Below are 25,033 nucleotides of genomic sequence, written 5' to 3' on the forward strand. Positions count from 1 at the left end.
CTGTTTTCATTTCTTAACTCTATGCTATTCATCTTGGAACTGTGGTAATTTTCTGCTGTTGAGCATATTTTTTCTTCTTATCAATTTGTATTTGTCATCTTTCCCCCTAGCCTTCATAAACACCATTTGAAAGGATTTCTTTTTTTCTCCAAAATTTTAATGATCCAGATTTTGGCTTTTTTAAAATAGAAACTAGATTCAGCTATTCAAGCCCTTCTTTTGTAAGTAGTCTTTACAGCAAATATTCTTAAGAAGAAACATGAATCTCTGAGTTAATGCAAATTGACATTTTGCAGAAATATTTTTTTCTTCAGGTCCAAAAGAAACCACCTTAACAGAAAACTGTGTGTGAATTTGCGCCATTAAAAAAATCAATCTCTTTTCTTACCTACTGGGGTAAGAAAAGAGACTAATTTTATATAATTAGGGTACTGGGGTTCTTCCTGTGACTGGTGTGGTCTGAAGCACTGGTTGCAGAAGAGATGTTTGCCCAAATAGCTGCATTAGCTGCCTCTGCTTGTAATATTTTTGGCAGTCATGACAAGTATGGGTAGAGAAAAGAGAAGAAATATCTTTAGCCATATGTACTGCTCCAACACCAATTTCTTGCCACAAACCACATTTGTTTTCAGCAGAATGAGTTCATTATGGAGTGTTGTGCTCAGATGAGTTATTCTAAGTATTTCCTGGTGTATTCTGCCTTGACATGAGTGTTGGACAGGGAGTATTAGAAATATTTATCTGAATTCTCTGAAGTATGTTTGGAGAATAAAAATGAAAAATGGAGAGGAAATGTTTGTAAAACTTTCTTTTTGCCTGTTCATAAGGTGACTTAAAAAACAGAAATTATATAAAATATCTCAAAGGGATTTGCAGATGATTAAACTCTTAAATGCTGTTTAAAACACTTGAAAACCCATATGTTCTATATTTTTATAGAGGTTTTATAAAAATTTCATTGAATGTGTGAAATTTTGCAGAGTTGTGCTTTTAGTTGGTTTGTTTGTGTGTTTTTTTTAATATTCTGATCCTAAATGTTTATGACATTAGGTGTCTGAAACTGTTTTTATGTAGCTCATACCTAGCAGGACTGTGCATGCATTTTTTTGCTTACTCAGACAAAGAATTTTTCCTTAAAAGAAATTAATTTTGACTTGGATTCCTCCCTAACAGTAGTAGCATAGTATGAAAAGCCAAAATTGCTGAAGGCTAAAGCTTGACCAGCAAAAGAATTGCCTGCAAACACTCAAGCATACCAAAGACCATGGTTTCCTAAGGACTGCATCTAGTTCTGCAGTTGAATTTCTCCTGGAGACAACCTTGTACATAAGTGGTGTGAGCAGTGTGGGATGATGTGTGACTGGCAACCAGAAGTGATGCCACTGATTCTTCGTTTGGCATGTATTGGGGAAAAAAACCTCTTCCCTAGTAATTGAAGAGTGTTTTCAGTCTTTCAGCCAAAAGTATTCATCTTGTTTGCATGCCCTTTTTTGTTTGTTTTTAAGAATGGAATTGCTGGGTTCTGTAGTCCATTTGTTCAAAAAAATGGTTCAGATCTTGAGCAGACAAGTATTGCAGGCAGCTGTGAAGTTTTCTCAGAGCTTTGTCTGGCAGAGCACTCCCTGGCCTCTGCTCAGGGATACCAACTGCTGTGCTGGCAGCCTGCAAGGAGTGGTGAGGTGCCACCTCTCCTGTTTGTGGCCATGGCAGCAAATGTTGAGCATATCTGAGTCCCTCAGACTTGTGTGCTTTTTTACACAACATCGTTGAAATTTCTTCACTGCGCTGTTATGATTTAGGTACACAGAATGAGTTTTTTAACAGAGAGTTTTTTTACTTTTTGATGGACTCTGAGACAGTGATGAACCTACTTGTCCATCCCCAAAATACTCTAGAGACTGTAATTTTCCTCTAGCAGTATTCCAGCAATTCAGAGATGGTGGTACTTCTAGATATACATCCTTGCTATACCTTTTCACCTTCCTCCTCATTTCTTCCATTCCCCTTCATGGATATGGGAGGCTCAAATATACAAGTGAGTACTTGATCTTGAGTACTGCTGTTGGTGGTTGTCTCCTGAACCCCTGAAGTCTTATGAACCTTCATTTTTCCCTTCCAGAGACTGATGAAAGAGTCACTGAGACAGAGAACCTTGGATGTGGACATAGCTTCCTCTTCTAAGCCAGCCTCCTTCTATGTGCTCTTAGGCTAATACTTGTGTGGCACACCTGCAGTGAGGCCAAGAGGAGGAAATGAGCTATTCTTCTAAATGAGTTGGAGTTTTTAAAAATGAAAGTTTTGATCTACTAGAACAAAAGATGGTTAGGTCTTGGGAGAAATTGGACAAGGATCCCTGCAATGAATAATGGCTGCCCTTTAGTGGAGGTGAATCTCATTAGTGCAGGGACAAGATGCACATATTGCTTTAGTACACTCTGTTTTTCTAGAGAGCTTTGTATAAACCTAGCAATTATATGAGCTTCAGGTATTCTATCTGAAGAAAAACTCTGTCAGGGCAATCTAGTTTGTATTAAGAGAGGAAAATTTCTCTGTTCACTGTGAACAGAGGCTGAGACGGCTCTTGAAGTATTTTGAATATGCTCTCTGTCTGTTCAAGCACTACTTGAAAATTCAGTTGAAAGCCAGTGCAAAAAGCTGTCTGATACAAGACGATGCTGTGCTGTTTATTCTGTTTTGTGGTTTTTCAGTACTGCAGCTGAGGAAGGGTATTGATCTATGGGTAACTGCACTAGAACAACATTGTAGATGAGGGGCTTTGGGGAGGTGAGCAGAGGACAGACAGTTAAGAGTGGAGTTGATAAACCCATAGACATTAAATAATGAAAGAGTACTGAATGATGTGCAGTAATAGAAGGTACTGCTACAATTGTAAAACTTCACAACATTACAAATTCTAAATTAAATGTATTTGCAATGAGTTACATTTCTTGAAAACTCAGAGAGCTTTCTGTGTACAACTGAGAATCTGAAAGAGTATTTATATGTAAGGAGCAATAAAGTAAATTAACCAAAGTTTTGACCTTTGAGAAAGGAAGGTAGTGAGGTGGCTGAAGAATAACTTAGTTTTGCCAAAAGCAAACCAGAGCATATAATGAAACATATGAAATGCAGCTCTTGAAGAATTGCAAACTCTTAACTGGGAGGGTTGATAATAACTATACTTTTCATCTCTGTGATATATATGAAGCATAAAGCAGTGAATAAATCAAAACTAATTTGGCAGAGGTTAATATTTATGGTTGTGGTCTCTTGCCCTTATGCTGCTTTTAGATTGTTATAGTAGTGTTCTTCCTTAAAAAAAATACAGAATAAAAATATCCACATAGTTTATAGTAGTTTGGATACTAGATGATGGAAGTCTGTCCCACCCAGGTGTGCACAAAATGTGCCTCTGGAAGGGAAAGGAGTGTGTAAACCAAGCTGAACCTAGAGCCCTCTCTGCTGGATGGCTGGGAAACAACACTTCAAACAGGAACAAATAAGATTTTTTATGTAGAAAAGAAAATCTGAGGCTAGTGCAAGAAATCTAGACCTAACCCTTAAATCCTATATAGTTGAAGTCTTCCCTTTTATAAGCAGATGGAATAGGATACACATATTTTATAAAATGGCCTTCTCTTATTAAATTATCAAGTGATATATTTTAATGATAATTCTTTTCTTCTGAGCAAATATGGAATCTGAGGGGGGAAGAAAAGGATTAGCGTTTCCTCTTAGAAATTTGAAAAATTCATAATATCTGTGCCAAAGAGGAATATTCAGGTAAAGGATTTTCTCACCATGTAAATCTTAGGGGGTGTAGGAGGGTGCTATGTTTTTATAGTAATGAACCAAAGAAATTGATGCTTACTATAAAGCTGTAGTAATACATGGAGAATACAGTATTCCAAGATGAAGTACTTTGTAAAAAAGACATTTGGCAAGATGTAACACATGTGTTTGTTTTAAAATAAAATATATTTTCCAGTTAGAGGGGAAAATGCTATTATAGTAATTAAAGACCATATTTTATTTAATGTAAAGCCAAACACAGACATTCAGAATTTTTTTTCATTCCATTTGACTAATGGAAACAGGGAAAAGGAGAATTGCAGAGAATAACTGGATTGTCACTTTACTACTAGCACTAGAAGATCCATTCAAACTACGTAGCTCCACAAAGTCAGTCACTTGGAACTGATTCTGAAGTGTGCATGAGCACACGTGGGTTTTTTAAGCCCAAAAAGTCTAGTGGAGATAAGAGGGATCAACACTGAATAAACTTGTGAGAAGTGTTGACTCTTCCTTCTTCCATGATTTTTCAAGATCAGATAGCAGCTGAAGACATTCATGACCTATCTGGTCACAGAAAGTTCATTAAGAGAAAAAAAAAAAATGCAGCATTTGGAAACCTCTGAAATCTCCCATACGTGGAGAACTACAGCAAAACAGTTACTGATCTTTATTAAACTTTGTTTCCCTCCATTTCCTGTCTAGGGAAGGAGAAGCACATTTTGGAAATGTTTGATGTTTTGTAAAGTGTTCATTATAAGATATTTATTTTTCTTGAGTCGTCATTTCACTTAAGGTAACAACTTGGTTATCATCATTATAGAACAGAGAGTGTGATGCTTTAGGGCTTTTTTCCTACTTTTTTTCAAGTCACAGTGACATAACCACTTCAACATTTGGATTAAAAATGGAGTAAAAAATGTAGCCTAATAAGATATAGGAATATTTTATAATGTATTTTTGTACTGTAAGAATAAACCCTATGAGGTGACTATTTCTGAGAAAAAAACCAACAAAAACAGAAACAAAAATAACCTGTCTAGGTAACCAAACTAACTGGCTGTAGTTACCACAGCAGAGTAAAGCTTCAGCAGCCAGAGTGCTGAATGCTGCTGTGCTAAACACCCACAGTCACGTTTCTATTGTAAAGGCACCATCTTTCTTACAGTAGCTTGGGTAATTTCTGAAGGTGTTTTAGACAGACAGACCTCATTAAAAGCAGAAAATGAGTGGAGTGAATATATGACTGCTTTTTTCTTCAGTTGTAACTTAGCAGTTTTGCAGGTATTACTCTTGAAGGCGTCAGGAGATGTTAACTTGTTCTGTGCTGAGATGGAGTTATTGTATCTCTACAGGTCTTCTTATGGCTCAGTAAAACCTTTTCCCAAAATAATTGCACAGTTTTAAATTCTGTTTAATTTTAAATAGATTTTATGATGCTGACTTTACCTGGACTATGATTTGCTGTGTAAGTTTTCTTTAATTAATTATCTCTTGTGTACATCTGTACAAGGTTTTTATTTTTATTTTTGTTTTTTTCAGGGCATGGCTTTTACCTTGGAGGAGAGGCAACAATTGAATATTCATGGATTATTGCCGCCTTGCTTTCTTGGTCAAGATGCTCAGGTTTATACAATTCTTAAGAATTTTGAAAGGCTGACATGTGACCTAGACAGGTAAAGTATGGCTACAAACTTTATCCTATGCACCAATTCATGAGTCAATTTCATAAAAAATACACTTTCACATTCAAAAACAATCAACTCCTACTTTAAAATTGTAATTCCTCCCGTGCCTTGCTCTTCTCTGTCATGGGATGTCTTTCTATCAGTGTGTAATATATGGCCTCTAGGTACACATCTGTTGGTGACAAGACTTTTCTATAATTTAAAGTTGCCACAACCTTTCTTTTTTTATGGAGTCAGAATAGGAGGAGGACAGCCTTCCTTGCAATTGTGAAGAGCTTGCAGTTGTGGTGTCTTCTGTAGGTTAACTATTCTCCAGTGCTCTCAAGAATGCCATTATCAGTTATTATCAGAGTAGTAGCTTCCCAGGCTGGCATGTTTATGAGTCTGAGTTCCTACATATATAAAAGTGTAAAATTTCATGAAGCCCCCTGATTCAACCATTGATTTTAACATAGGAGAAAACTTTCTCTGTCCTTCTGTCCCCATCTCCTCCTCAACACTGCCTTGAGGTAGTCCCTTCATGATACAGCTCATTGTTTCATGTGTTTCAGGACATTTAAAGCAGTTCCCACTGCTTGTTTCAGCTTGAATTGCTGGAATTTCTCTTCACCTATAACTTGAAAACCAGAAGAACAAAGGTCTTGCCCCATTGTTGTATGTATTTTTTAACTAGGAAAAAATTTTGCTTCTACTGCAGTTCATAGCAGAAAAACACTTGTGTTTCTCAAAACATCACAGATAGCATGTCACAGGTCTAGCTATTCAACAATCAAAAGGAAATCAGCACTATTTTCAAATCTTAATTCTTAATTTTTTTAGCAAAAAATTCTGGATATTCAAGTGGTTTTTTGCCAAAAGGAAAAATTTCTTCAGGAAAGGAAGAAAGAATTAATCTGTCAGTTTTAAATGACAGAGTATTAAAATTTTGAATGACATGCCTTTTGAACTGCAATAAAACACCGAATGCTGAAATTTTGATTGCAGTGGGAATAATGAAATGAAAATAACTATCTCCAGGTATTGTGGGAATACTTTGCAGCTATCTTTATTATGTCAAAAAAAAGGAAAGAGAAATCTATCTGTCTTGGGGGTGGGGAAGGAAATATTTTTTAAAGTATAACTAATCCATGTATGATAGACAAAAATAATACAAAAGTATAAAGAAATATAATGTGGTTACAAATAAATGTAAACAAAATTTTTCCAGAAGCCATTTGCTTCAGAGAATATTATTCCAAAACTGCCCCTATTAACCTTAAGATCTGTAAATACTTAATTAAACAAAAACTTAGTGTCATTCTTTCCCACCTATGAGTCTTCTTTAGCGTTTTCTCTTTTCCAAATACATAGTTGGGTAAGGAGGAAATTTGTTTCCTGCTCCTGTAACCAGACATCTGTAAAACAGAAGCGCTAACATTAAATTATTCCATCCATGTGTCTTGAGCATTAGACTGTAGCTTGCCATTTTATACTATAAAGCCAGTTTTTATTATAATGCCTGCTTTAGTAGAAAGGCTATATTGTACTGTGCAGCTTTGCAGTACAAATTTATTCTTGTTAATTTGGTTTTAGTGATGCAGTTCAACTGAGAAAACTTAACAAGTCTTCTGTTCACAGAAATAGCTTGAAACTATTACAAGTTAGGCTTTTTTCTCACTAATGTATCCACTAGTCAGAATACTTCAAATAAGGTTTTAGTAATTAACATATTAAAAAGTGTATTGCTGTGTTTATTTTTCCATTTTATTCTGTGACATGTGTCTGTGCTATTTTCTCAGCTATAATTTTTGGTCCAGATATTTGAATCTTCCCCTTACAGTGTGAATAAACATTGTGGCCCCATTTGTAATGCTGGAGAAGCTGTGGTGATATCTCCATCCATGGGAGATGTTCCAAAGCTGACTGAACATGGTCCTAGGTAAATTGCTCTAGTTGACTCTGCGTTGAGCAGGGGATCAGATGAGGCAATCTCTTTTCCAACCTGAGCTAGTGTATGCTTTCATAGCACAAGTCCATAGTACTTAAGAAATAAGTTTTCAGGGATAATCTTGGATCAATGCAAATTGTATAAATTAAGTCAGGTTGTCCCTTAGGAATATTAAATTATATAAATTCACAGGTACCTCCCAAATGGAGATTTTTCTTTAAGAAATCATATTTATACTCTGTCTGAACACGCTAAAAATAAAACACAGTAATTATTAGCAGATCTAAATTGACTATTCATGTCATACTGTATTTTGATTAAAAAATGTTTTCCTCATGTATTATTGGGGCTTTATATGCTGTTTTCTCTATGTTTTAGCAAAATAACACTGTATTACATGCAGAGGTCTACATTTAAGACCACTGATGAAAATACTTGGTAACATTTGCATGCAGAAGATACTTTTAAGACTGTAAACATTGACATCTTGGGCTCCTTTGCAGATAAAATTCTTCTGTGAATTGAGAGTGAAAAAATCGGCACGTGCCAAATGTGACTTGCAGGTGTATTTATAAGTCAAGTGTCTGACAATTTCGTTGGAATATGTCAATAAAGAGCCTGCTTGGAGAACATGTGCATTACATGTGGTGAGCTCAGTCCTCAAGGCAATATGTGAACTCTGGTCTCCTGTATTTATACTTGTATCAAAGAATTTTAAACAAGAGCAAAGGTGATCCTGCCACAACTACTCCTTGAATCTCTTCACTGATGAAGAATGTCAGAAGCTTTGGCTGTTTTAACTGGGACTTGAAATCTCAAGTGCTCCCTGTAAAGGCAGGTGCTCAAGGACAACCTTGTATAAGAGCTTGCAGTTATTGTCTTCCACTGTGTGTAAATGTCCTAATTCCATGAAAACGCCCATGCTTCTTGCAGTATGCATCTGGCATAGTCTTTGCTTCCATAGAAACAGTGATTGAAAAGAGGTGAAGGGAGGCTATTGTTTTCCTTCTAGAGCTTGGCAGTAGGTGTATACTTGTGTGTTTGACATACAAATACAAAAGATTAAGTACAGGCATTTAGATATTGCAGAAGTGGAAGCTGTTAAATACCTTAGACAGAAGGGTATCATCTGATGAAACGTAAATGCTGTTTATTACAGCATCTTACATTGGCAGGATTGGCCTGGTTTTGCTTGGAAAGAGGGTGTATGTAAATTCATAAAGCTAAGTTGCTAGCTAGTACAATGGCATGACATTTTTTGGCACTGCTGAAATGCCTTTGTGAGCTTGTGTCATGAAATTGTTGTACTCTGCAATACCAAGAGTTCATATACAAAATGAATGTGGAACAGCAGCAAGTCAATTGCCTGGTATGCTTAGCAAAAGGGACACCAATAAGAGGAAAAAATTCTATTCCTATAACTTAATTTGGAAAAGCTGTGATGGATTCTGCAAGTAATTTAATTTTTTTCCCCTGTATGTTCTTAATTGTCTTTCTTCTTGCTCTGTATTGATACTGAAATTGTTGCTCCTGGCATGGTGACATCTTTTGCCTGAGCTTTTCTTTCTTCAAAGAGTCATGCTGTAAAATGTTATACTGGATGTGTTACCATTAGGAGAGGGGCCATCATATTGCTTTTCCAGAGAAGGCTGTCTTATTTTGTTTTTTTCTTAAAGTTCCCTGTTTTTAATTAATTTTTATATAAATACTGATGATGCAGAGTAATAGAACTAAGTGTCTTACACAAGTTAAAAATAATAGCCTCTCCTCCCACCTTCTTTATTTACTCTCATATTTTTCAAGATAAGAGGAAAAAAAAAAGTTGGATTTGTTCTATTTTCACCTCTCCATTTTGCCTTGTAAAGTGTATGCCAGTGATAGTTGGGCCAGTTATCCTAAGAAATAATCAGTAACTTTCCGGTAGTTACATCAATTTTCTTTTGGATTGTAGATGATAATGTGGTTTACATCCTTTTGTTGCTACTGTATTTCATTTCCTTCATAATAGCAGACTAGTATGAAACATTCTTAGGTGAAGTAAAGGCAAGGGGAGAAGAGTGACACGCTGAAATTTGAATGCTTGGCAGTCTCTTCTGTCTGACTTGCTAGACCTTGGGTTTTGTCCTCTGAAACTCTTCCCCGAAATCTTCATTCAAGACTCCTTGTCTGAGGACAGATGACTTTTCTCCCTTTTTATAGCACAAAAGATTGTTTTCACTGTTTTATTGCTTGCTTTCATTATGTTTTCAATTAAATATGGGCTTCAGTAAAAGATTCCATTAAACACAATGCTGAAAAGCACTTCATGCATTTAGTTGTGTAGATACTTGGATGTTGCTAAAAGATGCATACTTGTTGTCTGATGCATAATAAACAACCCCACATTGAATATGAAGCATTTTTGGTTTTCCCTTTAGAAGGAATTTTTGAGGAATTTGATACCCTTAACTAAGCAAATTACAATGCTGAGAAAGAAGACATATACCTGCCATGGAAAAAGCCTGATAAAAATTGCACTTCCCTAAAAATATTTTTCACTTTTTAATAGTATTTCTTATACTTACGTGGATATGATCAAGTATGTAATATTTGAAAATGTAAGTAGTATGCAGTTACTCATTTTGCAAGTTCTTTAGTGTATCATGAATATAAAAGTGGCATGATAAACACAAATAAGAAAATAAAACCCCAGTTTAATGCTATAGGACAGTAAAAACTTAGTGGAGAGTTTTAACAAACAGGTTTTTCATTTGAAGCCCCAAGGGAGCCTTTTGCTAATCTTTTAGTTTCTTTTGTAAAAGATTTCTTTACCCTGTTTAAAATCTAGGCTTGATCTGAGTAATAAGAAATGATGATGAAAAGGTGTTTTATACTCTTAAGCCACACCTCCTTTTAAAAGAAATTGATAAAAAAAAAAAAAACAAAAAACGGCAACTGCTTTGGAATGGTGCTGTGGCTCACATGGTGTTGAAGTGTCCAGTATAGAGTGGGGGCCAAAAATATGCATGATATTCTCTAACATCACTTTAAATGTTCTCTAGTAACAAAAGGAAAACCTTCATGTGTATTCACAACTACATGTGCAAGAACTTGTCTTTCAAGGTAAATGTTGGGATAGTCATCCTCAGGAGAAAGGTTTTAATAAAGAAAATGTTCTGAGAATTCAAAGACATTGCAACATATGCTATATCATAATGAAATACTGGGAGAATGAAAGGCTATAAGGAAATGTAATAATATGAAAGAAAATTAATTTATATGTATGTGTATTTGTAGCTGAGAACTACAAGGGCAGGATATATTTTAACCTTGGAGAACATTCAAAACTAATGTGTACGATGGAAGGTGGTTCCAATTGCTTCATGGTGATGGTATTTAGAGAACAACTGCAACTTTTTGGTTTCTAGATCTTTATCTTTTTAGGGTCTAAAATACCCTTCATGACACAAGGGCAGGGATATTGTTTTGCCTCACTTCTGTCACCTCATTACAGTCACCAGCTGCCAAACTGGCTTTGCTTGCCTTGCTCATAGTGCTCGTGAAAGTTTACATAATAGACCCCAAAAGGAGTGCTTCCCTGATATACAGGGATAGGCAAGCTAAGCTTGAATGGAATGCACTCAGATTTACTAAGCTGTTCTTTGTCACATGGTTACCTGGCTATATTTGTGTCTTCCTAAAGAATGAATTAGATCTTATTGGAGCATGTGATGCCTGAGTATGCAGAAAGAAAGTTCATTTGAATAATAGTGAAGTACACAAATCTCTAGGCTTTTGGAAGGAATGTGTTCTTTATGTATCCTCAACACTTGTGTAATAAAATGATGGGCATATTAAACTTTTTGAGTGTAAGTAATTAGTAATCCGTTGCAAATTAAAAAAAAAACACCTACATAAATTGTATACTTAAGTAAAAGATTTTGTGTAAGCCTATTGGTTTAGAAGACTACTGAATTTTCACAAGAATACTTAACATTGCTAAAACTAGTGAATAGACAGGTGATGTGTAAGATCACTAAATTTCTAAATTTTAAGTGTTCACAAAGTGACAGAGTTCATACCTATGTGAACTGGTATAACTTGAAGTCACTCATAGACTGATATAATTTGTCACACTCAGCACTGCAATTTGGCTTCCTGATTGGTATATTGAAACAGTAATGTAATCATTTAGTATAAGTGTGATGGTAGTAAAAAGCAGGTCCACCTAAACATGAACTTCCTTTCAGTCTCATTTATATATTCTTTTTTTTTCTCATTGGTTTTCTTTTTAAATAAATACAGAACTTCCTCAAAATTGATTTTAGTTAGGAGATATAACATTGCAGATTTCAAGTTAAACATCGACTTAGGGGATGAGAGGCTGTGTGTATGCTTTGTTTTCAAAAGCTTTGTTTTTCAGTATTTATTGGAAGTATTAGTCTGGATTTAAGATAAACTTCTATCTAGGAAGGAGCATTCAAAGCTTAATGGTTTTAGTTCTGTTTTCTTTGAGCAAGCTTGTTTAAGTTATATTTAATGCTGGTCTCTTTTCAAGTGGAGCAACTGATATACACAAATAAGGTTCTGACAGACCAAATCTTCAATTGCAGCATAATGTTTTATACCTGAGAGGGATTATCTTCCTGGGTATGTAGAGTTTGACAACTCTGTGATGACTTCAGTTTCTCTGTCTCAACCAGTTTGTTATGCTTTGTGTCTGAACCATTTGTGCTGTTAAGGCTAGGATGAATTTGAATACTTTCAATAAGACAGAGGCTATTATAGAACACACATAATTTTAATTATCCAAACACCAAATCTATTTCTAAATCTACTTTATATGTTCCCTTGATGTCTGTCTAATTATATGTAATTCTCCACAGATACATGCTGCTAATGAGTCTTCAGGATCGAAATGAAAAGCTTTTCTATAAAGTGCTGGCTTCTGACATTGAAAAGTTCATGCCTATTGTTTATACTCCCACTGTGGGACTGGCTTGCCAACAATATGGTTTAGCATTCCGGAGGCCAAGGTATGTAAGTTTATACTTCAAATAAAAGTAATGGTATCTTATTTTCCTCTTGGCAGATTTCTGTAGGGGTTTTCTTAACAGCTGCATATAAGCCAAAACTGCAATAATTGAGATCGTTCAAGCTACACTTTTGGTCTACATTAAACAATAATTGTGCATTTCTTATATGCATTAAGAAGGCAAATGATTGGTTGATTTGCATTAAAACATGAATATATGTTTAATCTTATTGACTGATTATAACTATTAAACTGTGTAGTATATGTACTGTATTATACTGTATAGTATAACTATTATATTGTTTTAGAAATCTAGCAGCATATTAGAAAACAGGAGAATAATGGAACTTTAGTTTTAGATTTGTCTTAGAAACTTGAAAAGCATAGACTTTTGCCTGTATAAATATTTATGTTATTGGTATTTTATACACACACACACATATATATATATTTTAAAACAATATGTGTACAAACTAAGGATGCATTATATATGTATCTACTGATATCTTAAAAATTATCACAAATCATCAAAGTGCCTGTTTCACTGTTTAATGATTTCTTGCTTCATAGGTTGGTTACTGGAGTGCTTTGATTCTGTGTACAGTATCTGTATTTATAGAATGATGAGGAAATGGTATGAAAGAAGGATAGACACTTCTGTTTCACTCTGCCTCTTGAACATCAACTCACAGAGTGTGAGCTGCTGTTTGAGAACATTGTGTATATCACTGCCTTCATGTGCAAACTGGAACAACACTTCGGAGCCTTCTGCAGAATTTTCTGGCAAAGAAAGAGAAAAATGAGCTGCATGTGCATGGCTGTTAGCAGAAATAGGTTTTTTACAGTGAAGGCATTGATCAAAAGTAAGAAACTTGCAAGATGTAAGGGAACAAATGACTGCTCACAAATTCTTCAGTGGGAGATTTTTCAGAGAGACTTATGGTTTCAAGGTTTTGTTCTGAATGTGAAAATCATTTTGGCCTTGTGACTGATAGAATGAGTCAAGACCATCTGGTCAGCTGCAGAAAACAAGAATTCCCACTTCTGTGCACATTAAAAAGTTCAAAAATACCTCAAGAATCCTTATTTAAACCTGTTTAATGATCTGTGGCTTTTAGGTGCCTCCCTTAGTAAGAGAAGTCATCTCCTTTTTCTGCCTGAGTATTTACCACCATAGTGAATTTACTGGCCTTCCAGGAAGTGCTAAATGTGTCTGGAAATTAAGTCTTTGCTTACACTGGTCTCATTACTCCTCATTTTGATATTCTTTGCCATATAAAATATTTCACAAGGAGCACCTCTGCCCATGCAAATACTTTTCCCTTTCTCCCTAGATGAGTGAAGCATCTGTGGAGTAAAACACCCATTTTAATTAGATTCATGGAATTGTTAAGTTTTCAAAAGAGGTCATTGAGTCCAGCTTTTGACTGAAAACCACCATGTCAACTAAACCATAGCACTAAGTGCCACATCCAATCATTTCTTGAGCACTTCCAGGGATGGCAACTCCACCATCTCCCTGGACAGCCTGTTCCAATACTTAACAACCTTTTCAGTGAAGAATTCTTCCTGACGTCCAGCCTGAAACTCCCTGGCACAGCTTGAGACTATTTCCTCTCATCCTGTCATTCACTGACTGCCAGAAGAGTCCAACCCCTGCCTGGGTACAACCTCCTTTCAGGCAGTTGTAGAGAGTGATAAGGTTACGCTGAGCCTCCTCAGGGCTAAACAACCCCAGTTCCCTCAGCCACTCCTCCCATGACTTGTGCTCCAGACCCTTCATCACCTCTTTTGCCCTTCTCTGGACATGTTCCAGCACCTCAGAGTCTCCTTTGCAGCAGGGTTGGAACTAGATGATCTTTAAGGTCCTTTACAATCCAAACCATTCTGTGGTTCTATGATCCTTGACAGGCTCTTTTCTACTTAAGAAAAATGCTTACAATGTAATCTTCCACTGCGCTGTTACAGAGTTATGGTTATTTTCCTAAGAAAAACCTTTTCTAAATTATTCCAAAACCAACTGTGCAAAGCAACCAATATATTTTAGTTTGGGGTTGCATTCTAAACCATGGCAGATTTAGCATTAAGCCTTATAAGCCAGCATACCTCATAAACAGTATCCTCCATAAGATGGATGGGGAAGAAAATATAAACATCAAATTTAATATTCTGAAGGAGAAAAGGAATAAAAGATGTAAGATTTAGTCCAGACTGTATCATCTTACAATTTTGATTGATTGATTGATTTTTTTTCAAGAAGTTGTGATCAAGGAAAAAGGTATAATCTGATCATACCTTGAAAAAAACATATTCTCATCTGTAAGAACTGTCTGTATCTGCTTTATGCTGACTCATATGTAAGTGCTGTCTTTACAGAGAAGTGACTGTTTTTCTTTCACAATGGTTTTTTATTTCAGAATATTTTTAATACTGCATCTTCCCACAGCTCAGGAGATGTTTGCTATTTCATAGTTTAATATAGATCCCGTTAGAAACAGACTTGGAGGTAAATGAGTTAAAAATTACTCATTTGCTACAGACCATGTTTATCTCACTGCAGTTAGTAAGGCAGTGTCATGTTTAGTTTATGTCTGTAAGGATGTTTTCCAATATTCAGTTATACTTCTTTACCTTGTGAAATGAGTTTGAAGCGCCTGGCTCACAAGTTATCTCTTGAGGCAAGGAAGGACAAAATTAATTTAGAGTTCAAAAAGTAGGTGTCTCGTGGAATCATTAAATGAGATCATCTTCTGTGACTCCCTTATGTGGTTTTAGGAGACTTTATGGGCTCACATGATGTGCTTACAGTCACAGAAGGACTCTGGCTCAGGAAAAGGTTTTCATCCTGAAGCAATAGCTTGCAATTTTAGAATAAACATTTGTGCTGACCAGCTAACCATGTGATGAAGCATCATTTCTCAAGAGAACCAGCTGCAAAGTAACTTGGCTCACTGGTTTGAATCTCATCTGTATAATTGACATTTTTTTGTAATATTCAGATTCAAGATTGCATTATTCACTCTGAATAGTCAGCTTTGAATCCACAGCTTTAATGAATGAGAGTATTATTGTAGAAGTAAACAGTACAGATCTGATAGCAGATCTGTAACATGCACCTACCTACACCATATTGTTACATAAACATAATTTAGAAGACCAGTCTGTCTGGTCTTCTTCCTAACTGTTGAGGAGGATGAGGGAAGAAATGATCCTTCATGGAGTTGGTCAGAGAAGGAATTTGGACCTGTACAGATAGAAGCTTTATTTATGCTAGGAATATAATGGGGTTCTGCTTCTATTGTAATGCTCATGCTATCATTAAAAGCATTATCTCAGAATCTCTACTAGATCACTTCTTGGTTCAGAGTTTCTATCCATCATTTAAATTCCTAAAGAGAAAATTCTTCAGTTGCACAAGGCATGTACATAGACATGATAGCTTTTGATTACTTACCAAGAAAGAATCTATTTCTGTAAATAGATTTCTGAAATGCAACAGTTCTTTCATCCGACAAGAATAAATATGGGAAAGCTCAGTGGAAATTTCCTCTAAGGATCCAAAAGCAACTTTTACATTGTATAGAGAACACCCAGGAGTTTAAGATTCTTGTGTAAACTCAGCATTCAGAGAAGGGAGGTATAATTGCCAAGTACTGCTATGCTGAAGATTTTGGATATTGTTAAAATGTTAGGTGACTGTTTATATATTGCCATTCCTAGAAGGAAAAGCCCTTTCAATCAGAATAGGATCAGAGCAAGCCTGGGTAGCTGATGCAGCTACACAGGCGTGGCAGAGTTCTCTGAAATAACTTCCCAATGCACTCACAGACTATGAGGCTGACTAGGAACCATTTTTAAAGCAGCTCTATTGGGTCTGATGCAGTCTCTTAAAAGGCAAAGTAAGTCAGCTTTGAAATTGTTTACCAGATTTCCTCCTTGCTCAAGTGTGTAGTCACTCAGCACATACAAATTTGAGACTTAGCCCTTTCCTTTCCTTATATTTCTCAAAAAGAATGTATTTATTTACATTTATTTTACGTATTTACATTCACAATGATTCAGATGCATGGTATTGAATGCAAATGTTGCAAATATGAGTTCTTTTTTTGTTGACAAATATTTACATGCTGAGATTGCCAGCTGCAAGATAGCATTGCTTTTTAATAAAGAAAAGAAATAGAGAACGAGGAAATATTTCTTTCCTGTGACAGAACATGCAAAATGTTAGACCTTGGCATCAGAAGTTGCAGTCTGCTTGCCAGCACAAGGTTGATCCTGTGGTGCATTCAAAAATCTTTTTGTGGTTTTTAATGAGGCTTTTATTGGAATTATTTTCCTTAATTCCAATGGATGTCTGTGGCATCCAAGTCTCTTCAAAAACCAGATTTGGCTTACTGGAGGCCAGAAACTTGTCAAGTACTCCATGATCACATAAGCCAAGAAAGTTTGGTTCCTGGAAGTTTTTTGAAACTCTGTCTCTCCTTCAGATGTGTGGTGTTTTCTTGATTGAGACTACTAGAATGTCTGAATTTATTTCATGTTACTTCTTCACCAGTATAGCAGTTCCCTTAGGTTTTTTTCAGCACATCTGGATGATTTTTCCTCCCCTAGAAAAGCATATATATGTATACATATGTCTATTTAGGGACTTTATTAATCTAATTGTTGCTATACATAATTATCTTAGTATCTTCATTTAGATTTAGTTAGAAGTGATTATTGTGTAACATAAAATTATATTAAAAGATGTAACAAAGCACTAGATTCACAGTTATTTTTCTTAGTATTTTCTTCTCTGAAAACTATGTAGAATTTTAATCTGTAAGTGGGAAAAAGGAAATGTGCAGGCTTTTTAACCTATCTCTTGTAAGGTCTTGACTGTTAGGACAGCATATGAAATCAAAATATTTTGCAGTAAAGGCGTAACAGCAAAATGCTTCTTTGAAAATAAACTGTTGGAATTCTGTTCTGCAGAAGGACCTGGTTTGAGTGGCAAGTTACTTTGTAGCATTTCAACAGAGAATTAGTATAGCTGTAGCATTTCTTCTAATTTTAGACAACCTTTCTCTTAATGGCTTCTAAAGCCTCATGATGATGCCAGGTGCAACCTCTCACCAAGCAATTTTGGAATACATGTTGGTCATTTTTCACTTCTGTCTTTTGTGAAGATGACAACTGTTGACATATTCCAGGCAACTTTTTTCTCTTTCCTTTTTTTTTCCCCCCCTGTGTGTAGCCTTGCCATAGAGTTCATGGCATCCAGTAATTTTACTTTCTGGCATGATTCTGATCTGCTTTTACTTTCATCAAGCTAAAACTTCACTTAGCATTCTGTTGCTTCTGTGGCTTGAAGGTAACTCTAATAGAATCTTCCCAGCAAAATATTTGCTCTGCTCTGAAAAGCTGGAAAAGGAAAATTAGCAGAGTGCTGAACTTCTCTTTTCTCCTGGACTGTCTTGTAGACTGGATTGTGCCCAGCATATATTTAACTTGGTCTATCAGCAGACAGTAATGGTGCTGCAGGGAAAGGTGTGAGGATCTTGCACAGAAGACGACAGAGGACCTCATTTTGGTCATAGAGTGCTTTGTAAATATTAAGCCAGTTTCTCATGTAAGAAGTTACTGAAGGAAAAAAAGTTATGTCTTGATTTTTGAAAACATTGTGATATTCTTCAGTTTATATGCATGTAGTCATCTGGTCTCTCTAGAACTGTTAAATTCATGGCTTTTCATAATATTTTGGCAATAGGTTTCACGACTTAGGTACAGTGTGATTTTTTAAATCTTTTTATTAACCTTTCACCTCAGAATAAAATCATGAATGATTTTATTGTGCCAAACTAAGAGTAGGTAGTTCTGACCTAGCATTATGAAATATAACATCCTCCATGTTTTTGGTATGTACTTGGTGCTTGCATGTAGGTATAACCTACAGTACTTGGAGGTCGTGGTCTTTACAGAAGTAGCACTTGGAGTTGTTTCTTCCATTTAGTCTTGTCTGAGCTGGAGCTTTATCTATTATTAGCCTCTTCCTGTTCTAATAAACTTCATACATTATTTCTTCTGCAGGTAATATTTCAGGGACTTTTGATCATGGTCATAAAAGCTTTATCCTAAAGCACATCACAAGCATGGAATTTCTGGCTTTCAGACCTAAGTTTGTAGGTGCATTGCTCTGTTTTTTCTGGATGGAGTACATCTTGGCTGTGAGCAGGAGGAAATGAGGCCATCCCTTCTCAAAACATAACTCTCAAAATGTTTGGCAGCAGTCAATGTTTGGTCATTCTTAACACAGTCTTCTAAGGAACATGGCTAGCAAGACTCAGTGCTCTTCTACAGACATCCGTGGTGGTTTCTGAGCAAGAGGGCCAAAATTAAAATACTGGCCATGCCTTTCTGTTCCCTTGTTCACTTCCTTCACAGAGTCCTGGGTGTTTCCAGGGGATCCCTGTCCTCATTTGGCTTGTACTGTTATTTTTTAATAATTTGTACTATCTATTGTGTGAGAACAACTGAATGTTCTCCCTTCTCCACAAATTTGGGGGACTCAAATTCATCTTTTCAAGGGCATCTGCACTTTGAGCTAATGGGAACTTACTTCTGTGGATTTTGGCATGTGATTATCTTCCTCATTTCATTATATCCTACTGAGACAGTCCTCTGAAACAAAGAAGTTTCATACAGATGCTTTTCACTAAATGGGAAAGACAGTTTGTGTGACAGTTAGTAATGCAGTATTTATTAGAACCTTCTTGTTTCCTTTACTAAAACAGTCATCTTGTGGATCTACGTGCAGAAGACTGGACAAAAAGTACATGATCCCAAGTGAAATGTCTTTACTCTGACTAATCTTTTCTTTCTAGTGCCAATACCACATAAAAGGTAGGCTATATCCTTTGCAACAAATAAACTATGTATCTGTGTTTTAAAAGAAAGGTATTATTTTAGCCTGTTACAGTTTCATATCAGCAACTACAACTTGTATCAATATATAACCATGTTACTCTTCAATGTCTTTCTATTTTTCTGAAATTTTAGGGAGATTTTGACTCTATGCCAGCCTGCAACACTGCCTTCTGGTTAAAAGCTCCCCAATTTCCCAAAGCAGTATATTCCTTAATGAAATGTACTTTAAGGGCAGAGATTTTATTTAGATTTCACACCTTTACTTGGCCAAAGATTCCACTGGCAACACTAAGGTATCACGTCATACAGTACAGGAGAGGTCTATTTATTAGCTCTAACTCTATACAAGCCATATTTATCTACTAAAATTTTTCCCTCATGAAACAGCCTCTGTAAACCTGATAGATTTTGAGTTTCCTAATTGTCAACATCATTTGACTTCAAAACAAACCTTAAGAGTCACTTCCTTTCAATAAGAGAACTTTAACTTTCCTTAGTTCAATACCTTTTCAAGGACAACCTATCAAATCCCATGCAGTGTCTGCAAATGATGTTACTTCATCCTTCCTTTTGTACAGAATGATACTCCCTTCTGCCTTGAGTGGCCCTGGGACAGCCCTGAAGTTGTAGCTTGCTCTTGACAGTAGTTTGCATATTGTATCCATCTCCACGGGCTGGAATTCTGCACCATTCTAGTGTTCATTTAGGACAACCCAGACAGTAACAGCTTGTGCCACATGAACAAAGAGACAACTGCAACAGAAAACAAACACCTTGCAACTCATTGCTTGGGAAGTACTAAGAAAAATGTGTGGGTATCTTTCTCCCTTCCTAGGGCTATGCTGTGGAAGGGAAAGAGCTTGCTTGCAGATATCAGTGGGATAAAAAATAAATAGTGTTGCTGCATGTGTTTACAATTAGGTATCACCAGCAGTAGGGATTTTTGTGTTGGTAACATGAGCTTGTAGCAGAGAACTCTTATAGTTGACTGATAAACATCTAGTGCAGGGTTTTGTTTTGTTTTAATATTAAGACCTCCTTAGAGATAGAGGAATCCTATGCTGTCCTTCTATGCAAAGAGTCCATGTCCCCAATAATTCCTGATGTTACCATCTGACACTGCAAAACAAGGTACCAGTAGTATTCAGATGAGATGCCAGTGATTTAGAAGCATTACACTGCTTTATTAGCTCATTCTGTATATATCCCAGCCTATGCTCCAAGGATGTTTTCCTTTAGGGGTGTGCTTACACTGGAGTTTCTCCAGCTCCCATTTTCTGTACATTTGTTGCACGTCCTTTGGCACCGCCCAAATCCCCTGCTTACACATTCAGCAGCTTCTCTGTTCAAAATACTCTCATTACTCAGTCCAACATTGTCTCATTGTTACATTTCCAATACGAGATATTTAGTAGCTTTAAAAAAAAAACCCTACCTTAATTCCTGTAACTGTATTTGGTAAAGTCTGAAAGAGGAAGTAAAAGCCCTAGTAAAATCACTGCAACTTTGCAGTAGCTTGGCTATTCTAACATCTTAGTTTTCTGTCTCTATCTACAAGCTTTCTAAATAGATAGTCAAGTCTTAAAATGAAAAATGAAAAATCAAAAGTGAATACAAGGCATAAATATTTTCAGCCTTTAAAAGCATAACAAATGGGATGATTGTGTGTTGTAATGTATCTTGTATTTCTCTATATTTATGGCTAGATGTTTTGGTCCTGGAGCTTTTTACATACTATATTTGGGAGTGCCATATGCTTAGGAGGCTTCTGAAAAAGACAAGAAAGAAAAGTTTTGGGATAGAAGTGGACCCTTTTATTTCTTGCAAGGCACTTCCATCCTTTTTTAGCAAAGCTATATAGCTGCATAAAATTGTTTTCTTATGGGCACAGCTGAATAAAAAGTGTCATCAGTGTCAATTATAATAAACTTAAAATGAAAAAGATTAGGACATAATAGCATTACGAATCTATTGTAGAGTAGCAGTAACATCATGTAATTTGCTGGGTGGAGAAGGGTTTGCAGGGCATCTGACATCCTGACCACTGCTCTTTGAATTAAGTGATGGTACTGTCAGTTCTGCTTTTTGGCTAATGAGAATTAGGTGATAAAGCCACATGTAGGAAATCCACTATCTTTTGGAAAATGGTGGGTAAGGGCCTGCTGGGAGCATAGATCAAATAGATGAATGTGCATAAACCAAACAAAGCAAGTTGTTCTTGTAAGGAAAGCAAGGACTTCCAGCTGAAGGCAGACAGTGATATGGAAGGCTTAAATCAACTGACAGAAATAAGGGAAACATTTACTGAGAAATAAAAAAAAGAAAAGCAAGCTTCAGTTTGTACTGAATGAGAACCCATGCCTTTGACACAAAGATGGTCAAAAGCCAGTTCTCATTTTTGCTTCTTAATTTCCAAAGTGACTGCTTTTAACATGAATTTTTGTTCAGTCTTAAGGAAAAAAGGGAGTTTAGGGGCTCTCACAACTTCATTTTAGTACTCTAGTATACTGAAATTAACTATTGTTTTCGGCATTCTGGTGGAATTTTCCACCAAAAAGAAAAGCTTCCTATTCCTGAGATGAAGCTGTAATGTAGCTTACAGAGACACAGCAGCACATCTCCATTTCAAAAGTTCACAATATTATGACAACTTTGTTGTATCAGAGGGTATTTTTGGTTGCTTTTCTCTTAGCGTTCTTTAGGTTTATTCTAAGCACATATGAATGTACAGGTTTGCTGCACTGTGTGTTGAGGGTCAGGTTATTCATACAGCCAGTTTTAGGCAACAGTATGTCTGCGAGTTTCCCTTGGTAATCCAAAAGGAGCTTCTTAAACATGACTTGTAGATATTTATCTCTGGCAATGAAAATATGGAACATGGTTTGTTTTCTGTTCAATTAATAATGTGTTATTTTTTCATGAATAAATAGTATATGAGCATAAGTATATGTCATTCTCAAGAAAATAGTGTATTGAAAAAATTGCCATTTTGCCTTATTCTGCAAGCAATGTGCCTAGTTCTGCTTTTACTTTGCCATTTAACAGAATGTAGCAATGCTCCAGTTCATGCTTTGAAATGGAATTCTTCTTGAGGGTGGTTGTAATGTCAGTCATTTGATGAATGGTTTGTTCATTCAGTCTTACAGTGAAACAAATACCATCTTTGAAAGATGACATAAAATATGGCATGTAGGCTTCCAAAGGCAACGTCCTCAGAAAAGCTTGTGTGCATTCTGACACTGGACTCGAGCCTTTGATTCCCTTGAAGAGGCTGGAAGCTTCAGAAACACTTCTGCTGTGACTGCTGGATGATGCTATTTGAATACTCCATCACCCCACAGCACTGGCTCTGACTCCTCGCTAGGTCCATTCCCATCCTGTGCTTTGTTTCCTGTATGTGTGTAGTGAAGACCAGCAATATTCAATTGTGTTAGCTGGGATTGTTGCATGCTGTGTTTTTTCCCAAAATGTTGATCCTGACTTCATGGAACGAAAATCTTTACATGGGGTCATGACTGAATTTTTATAAGGAGGGAAAGTATAAGGCTATTTGCTTCTGATGGATGAGGTTAATTTCTAGCACAGTGACCAGATATATTGAAGATGTTTAATGCCCAAAATGTTTCTTTGGGGTTCCATCTATTATAATTATTTTCTCAAATTTTATGATAAAGGCTTCTAGTAATTTTTGAGTCAGAAAATCATAATTTTTTTAAAAATCATTTTATTTAAAGATGTTCAATTTCTATGATTAAAACCACTTTGTATAGGTAATATATATGTCCTCAGTTTTTCGGAATACTTCTTGTGTGAGTGAATTTCAGAAAACAACTGGTGTGTTGGAACTTTGTTAACATCAGATTACATAAATCTTAAGAATAATCATGCTGCTTCTCAGTTTCTCTGTCTGAGATAGAGTTGGACCTGCAGGTGTTTCCCCCATGTTAAAAGTTGTTATTGAACACAGTACTAAACAATTGGTCTGTCTCATGCATTCATTCATGCTGTAAGTTTAACAGGAAGTAAATACAGAAATAGTGCTGCTCATCAGGTTGTTTGCATTTTTTAAAATGTGCAAATGGTAAAGGGAGATTTCTACTTTTACAGAGTGTTCATTTTCAGCAGTTAGAGTCAGCTCTACAAATGGAAGATAATATCTCATTTCAGAAGTGACTTTTTCATTGAAGCTGGGTAGGACATGCCATAGGAAGAAGCATTTTTTAGTAAGTCTTCACTTTTGTCCCTGTTGATAGTTACTGAGAGCAAATTATGGCAATTTAAAGGCCAGTTAATGGGCTTAAAGGATGTTATTATCTAAATATGGGAAATTTTCCATGTTCCAATGAGCCAAGCCATCGCAAGTTGTTGAAATAAATAGAAGGATAATGATCTCACTTGTTTGAGTATTTCACATTTAAGTAGCATTTAAAATTTGGTTTTTTTTAGAAAAGCATCCCTAGCATTGCAAGATTCCTAGTAGATAACACCGTTGATGCTGTTTGTTGATGGCTTTCTACGCAGTTAACATTAGCATAAAATAATACAAACATGATAGCTATTGAAACAGAACAGTAGGTTATTTTTTGTCTTAAAAATGAATGGGTCTGGCTCTGGTAAACCGTTCTCTCATTCACAGTCTTCAAATACTTCTATTTGTGCCCATTAGAGTGTAAGTAATTAAGTTATTTATTGAGCAACTGTCAGAGGAATTTAAGTAGCTTCTGGAGCAAAAGAGCCCTGCTGGTTAAACCATAGTATTTTGCAGAGTCTACCTCTTGTTTGCAAACAAACACATCCCATTGAATAGCTGCTATGTGGTTAAGGTACAATATATAAAAGCTGATTGTCTAGATTAGTGATGCTTTAGGAATATAGTAAAATCAATAAATTCATGTTTTAAGAAGTGACTATAAAAACATTATTTGATTTAGTCTTTTTTTGTATGAAAAGGATGCATCATTAGTTTGGACATTCAAACCACAAAATGCTGTGCAAGCAGAGGAGGTGAGGCAGTAAATTAAAAACAGTGTTAGATATCTAGAGTATAGTTAGATATTAGTAAAGAGTATTTTATATGAGTAATGCAAAACATCTGCAATGACTAAGTCCATGAAGTTTTTACTATGAAGTATTTTTAGTATAGTTTGAGGTGAACATGGTGGTTTCCAAAATTAACTAGAGATTTTTTGATTATTAGTGAAATGTCAAGCTTTAATTATTCTTGGTACCATGTAAAATTGGTTTTAAAGTTTTCCAGTGTAAGGCTTGTAATCCTGTTACTCCGATTATTTTTACAGTGTAATTTTTTGGGGGTTGAATGAGAGCAGTTGAGGAATTACTTCACTGGGTTGCTTTTTATTGTACCAAAGCCTTGACTTCTTTGCCCATTTCTGGAGCCTAACTGATGGACATTTTACAGAGTAAAAGCAAAATGTTTCAAGAAAAAAAGGATACTTTTTGCAAAAATCTGTGTACACTCAAACTCTCATAATATAGATATTACATGCTTTGGTAGCAAGAATCTCAAGAGGCTGAAAAAGTCCAGACCTTTGGAGAAAAGTAATAAGACAGGACTGATGCAGTTTTTTTTTTTTTTCTCTGTTCCTTTGTCATTTGCCTTCAGTCTATACTGCTATGGGCAGCTTGTAATTATTTTTTCACTGTCACCTGCTGTGTTATGTTACAATTTAGCAAATGTATGCAAGC

The 25,033-nt window shown here is 35.8% G+C and overlaps 1 protein-coding gene across 2 annotated transcripts in view; it reads left to right on the forward strand.

Moving 5' to 3' along the window:
• Positions 1-25,033, forward strand: part of ME1 (malic enzyme 1) — a 152,863-nt gene that overhangs the window by 32,382 nt on the left and 95,448 nt on the right. For both annotated transcript variants that reach the window (XM_053973257.1, XM_053973258.1), the window contains exons 2-3: positions 5,335-5,468; positions 12,273-12,422. In XM_053973257.1, coding sequence (XP_053829232.1) covers positions 5,335-5,468; positions 12,273-12,422 — 284 coding nt within the window. The remainder of the gene's footprint in view (positions 1-5,334; positions 5,469-12,272; positions 12,423-25,033) is intronic.

This window comes from Vidua macroura, chromosome 3 (assembly GCF_024509145.1).
Source record: "Vidua macroura isolate BioBank_ID:100142 chromosome 3, ASM2450914v1, whole genome shotgun sequence".
Classification (NCBI taxonomy): Eukaryota; Metazoa; Chordata; class Aves; order Passeriformes; family Viduidae; genus Vidua; species Vidua macroura.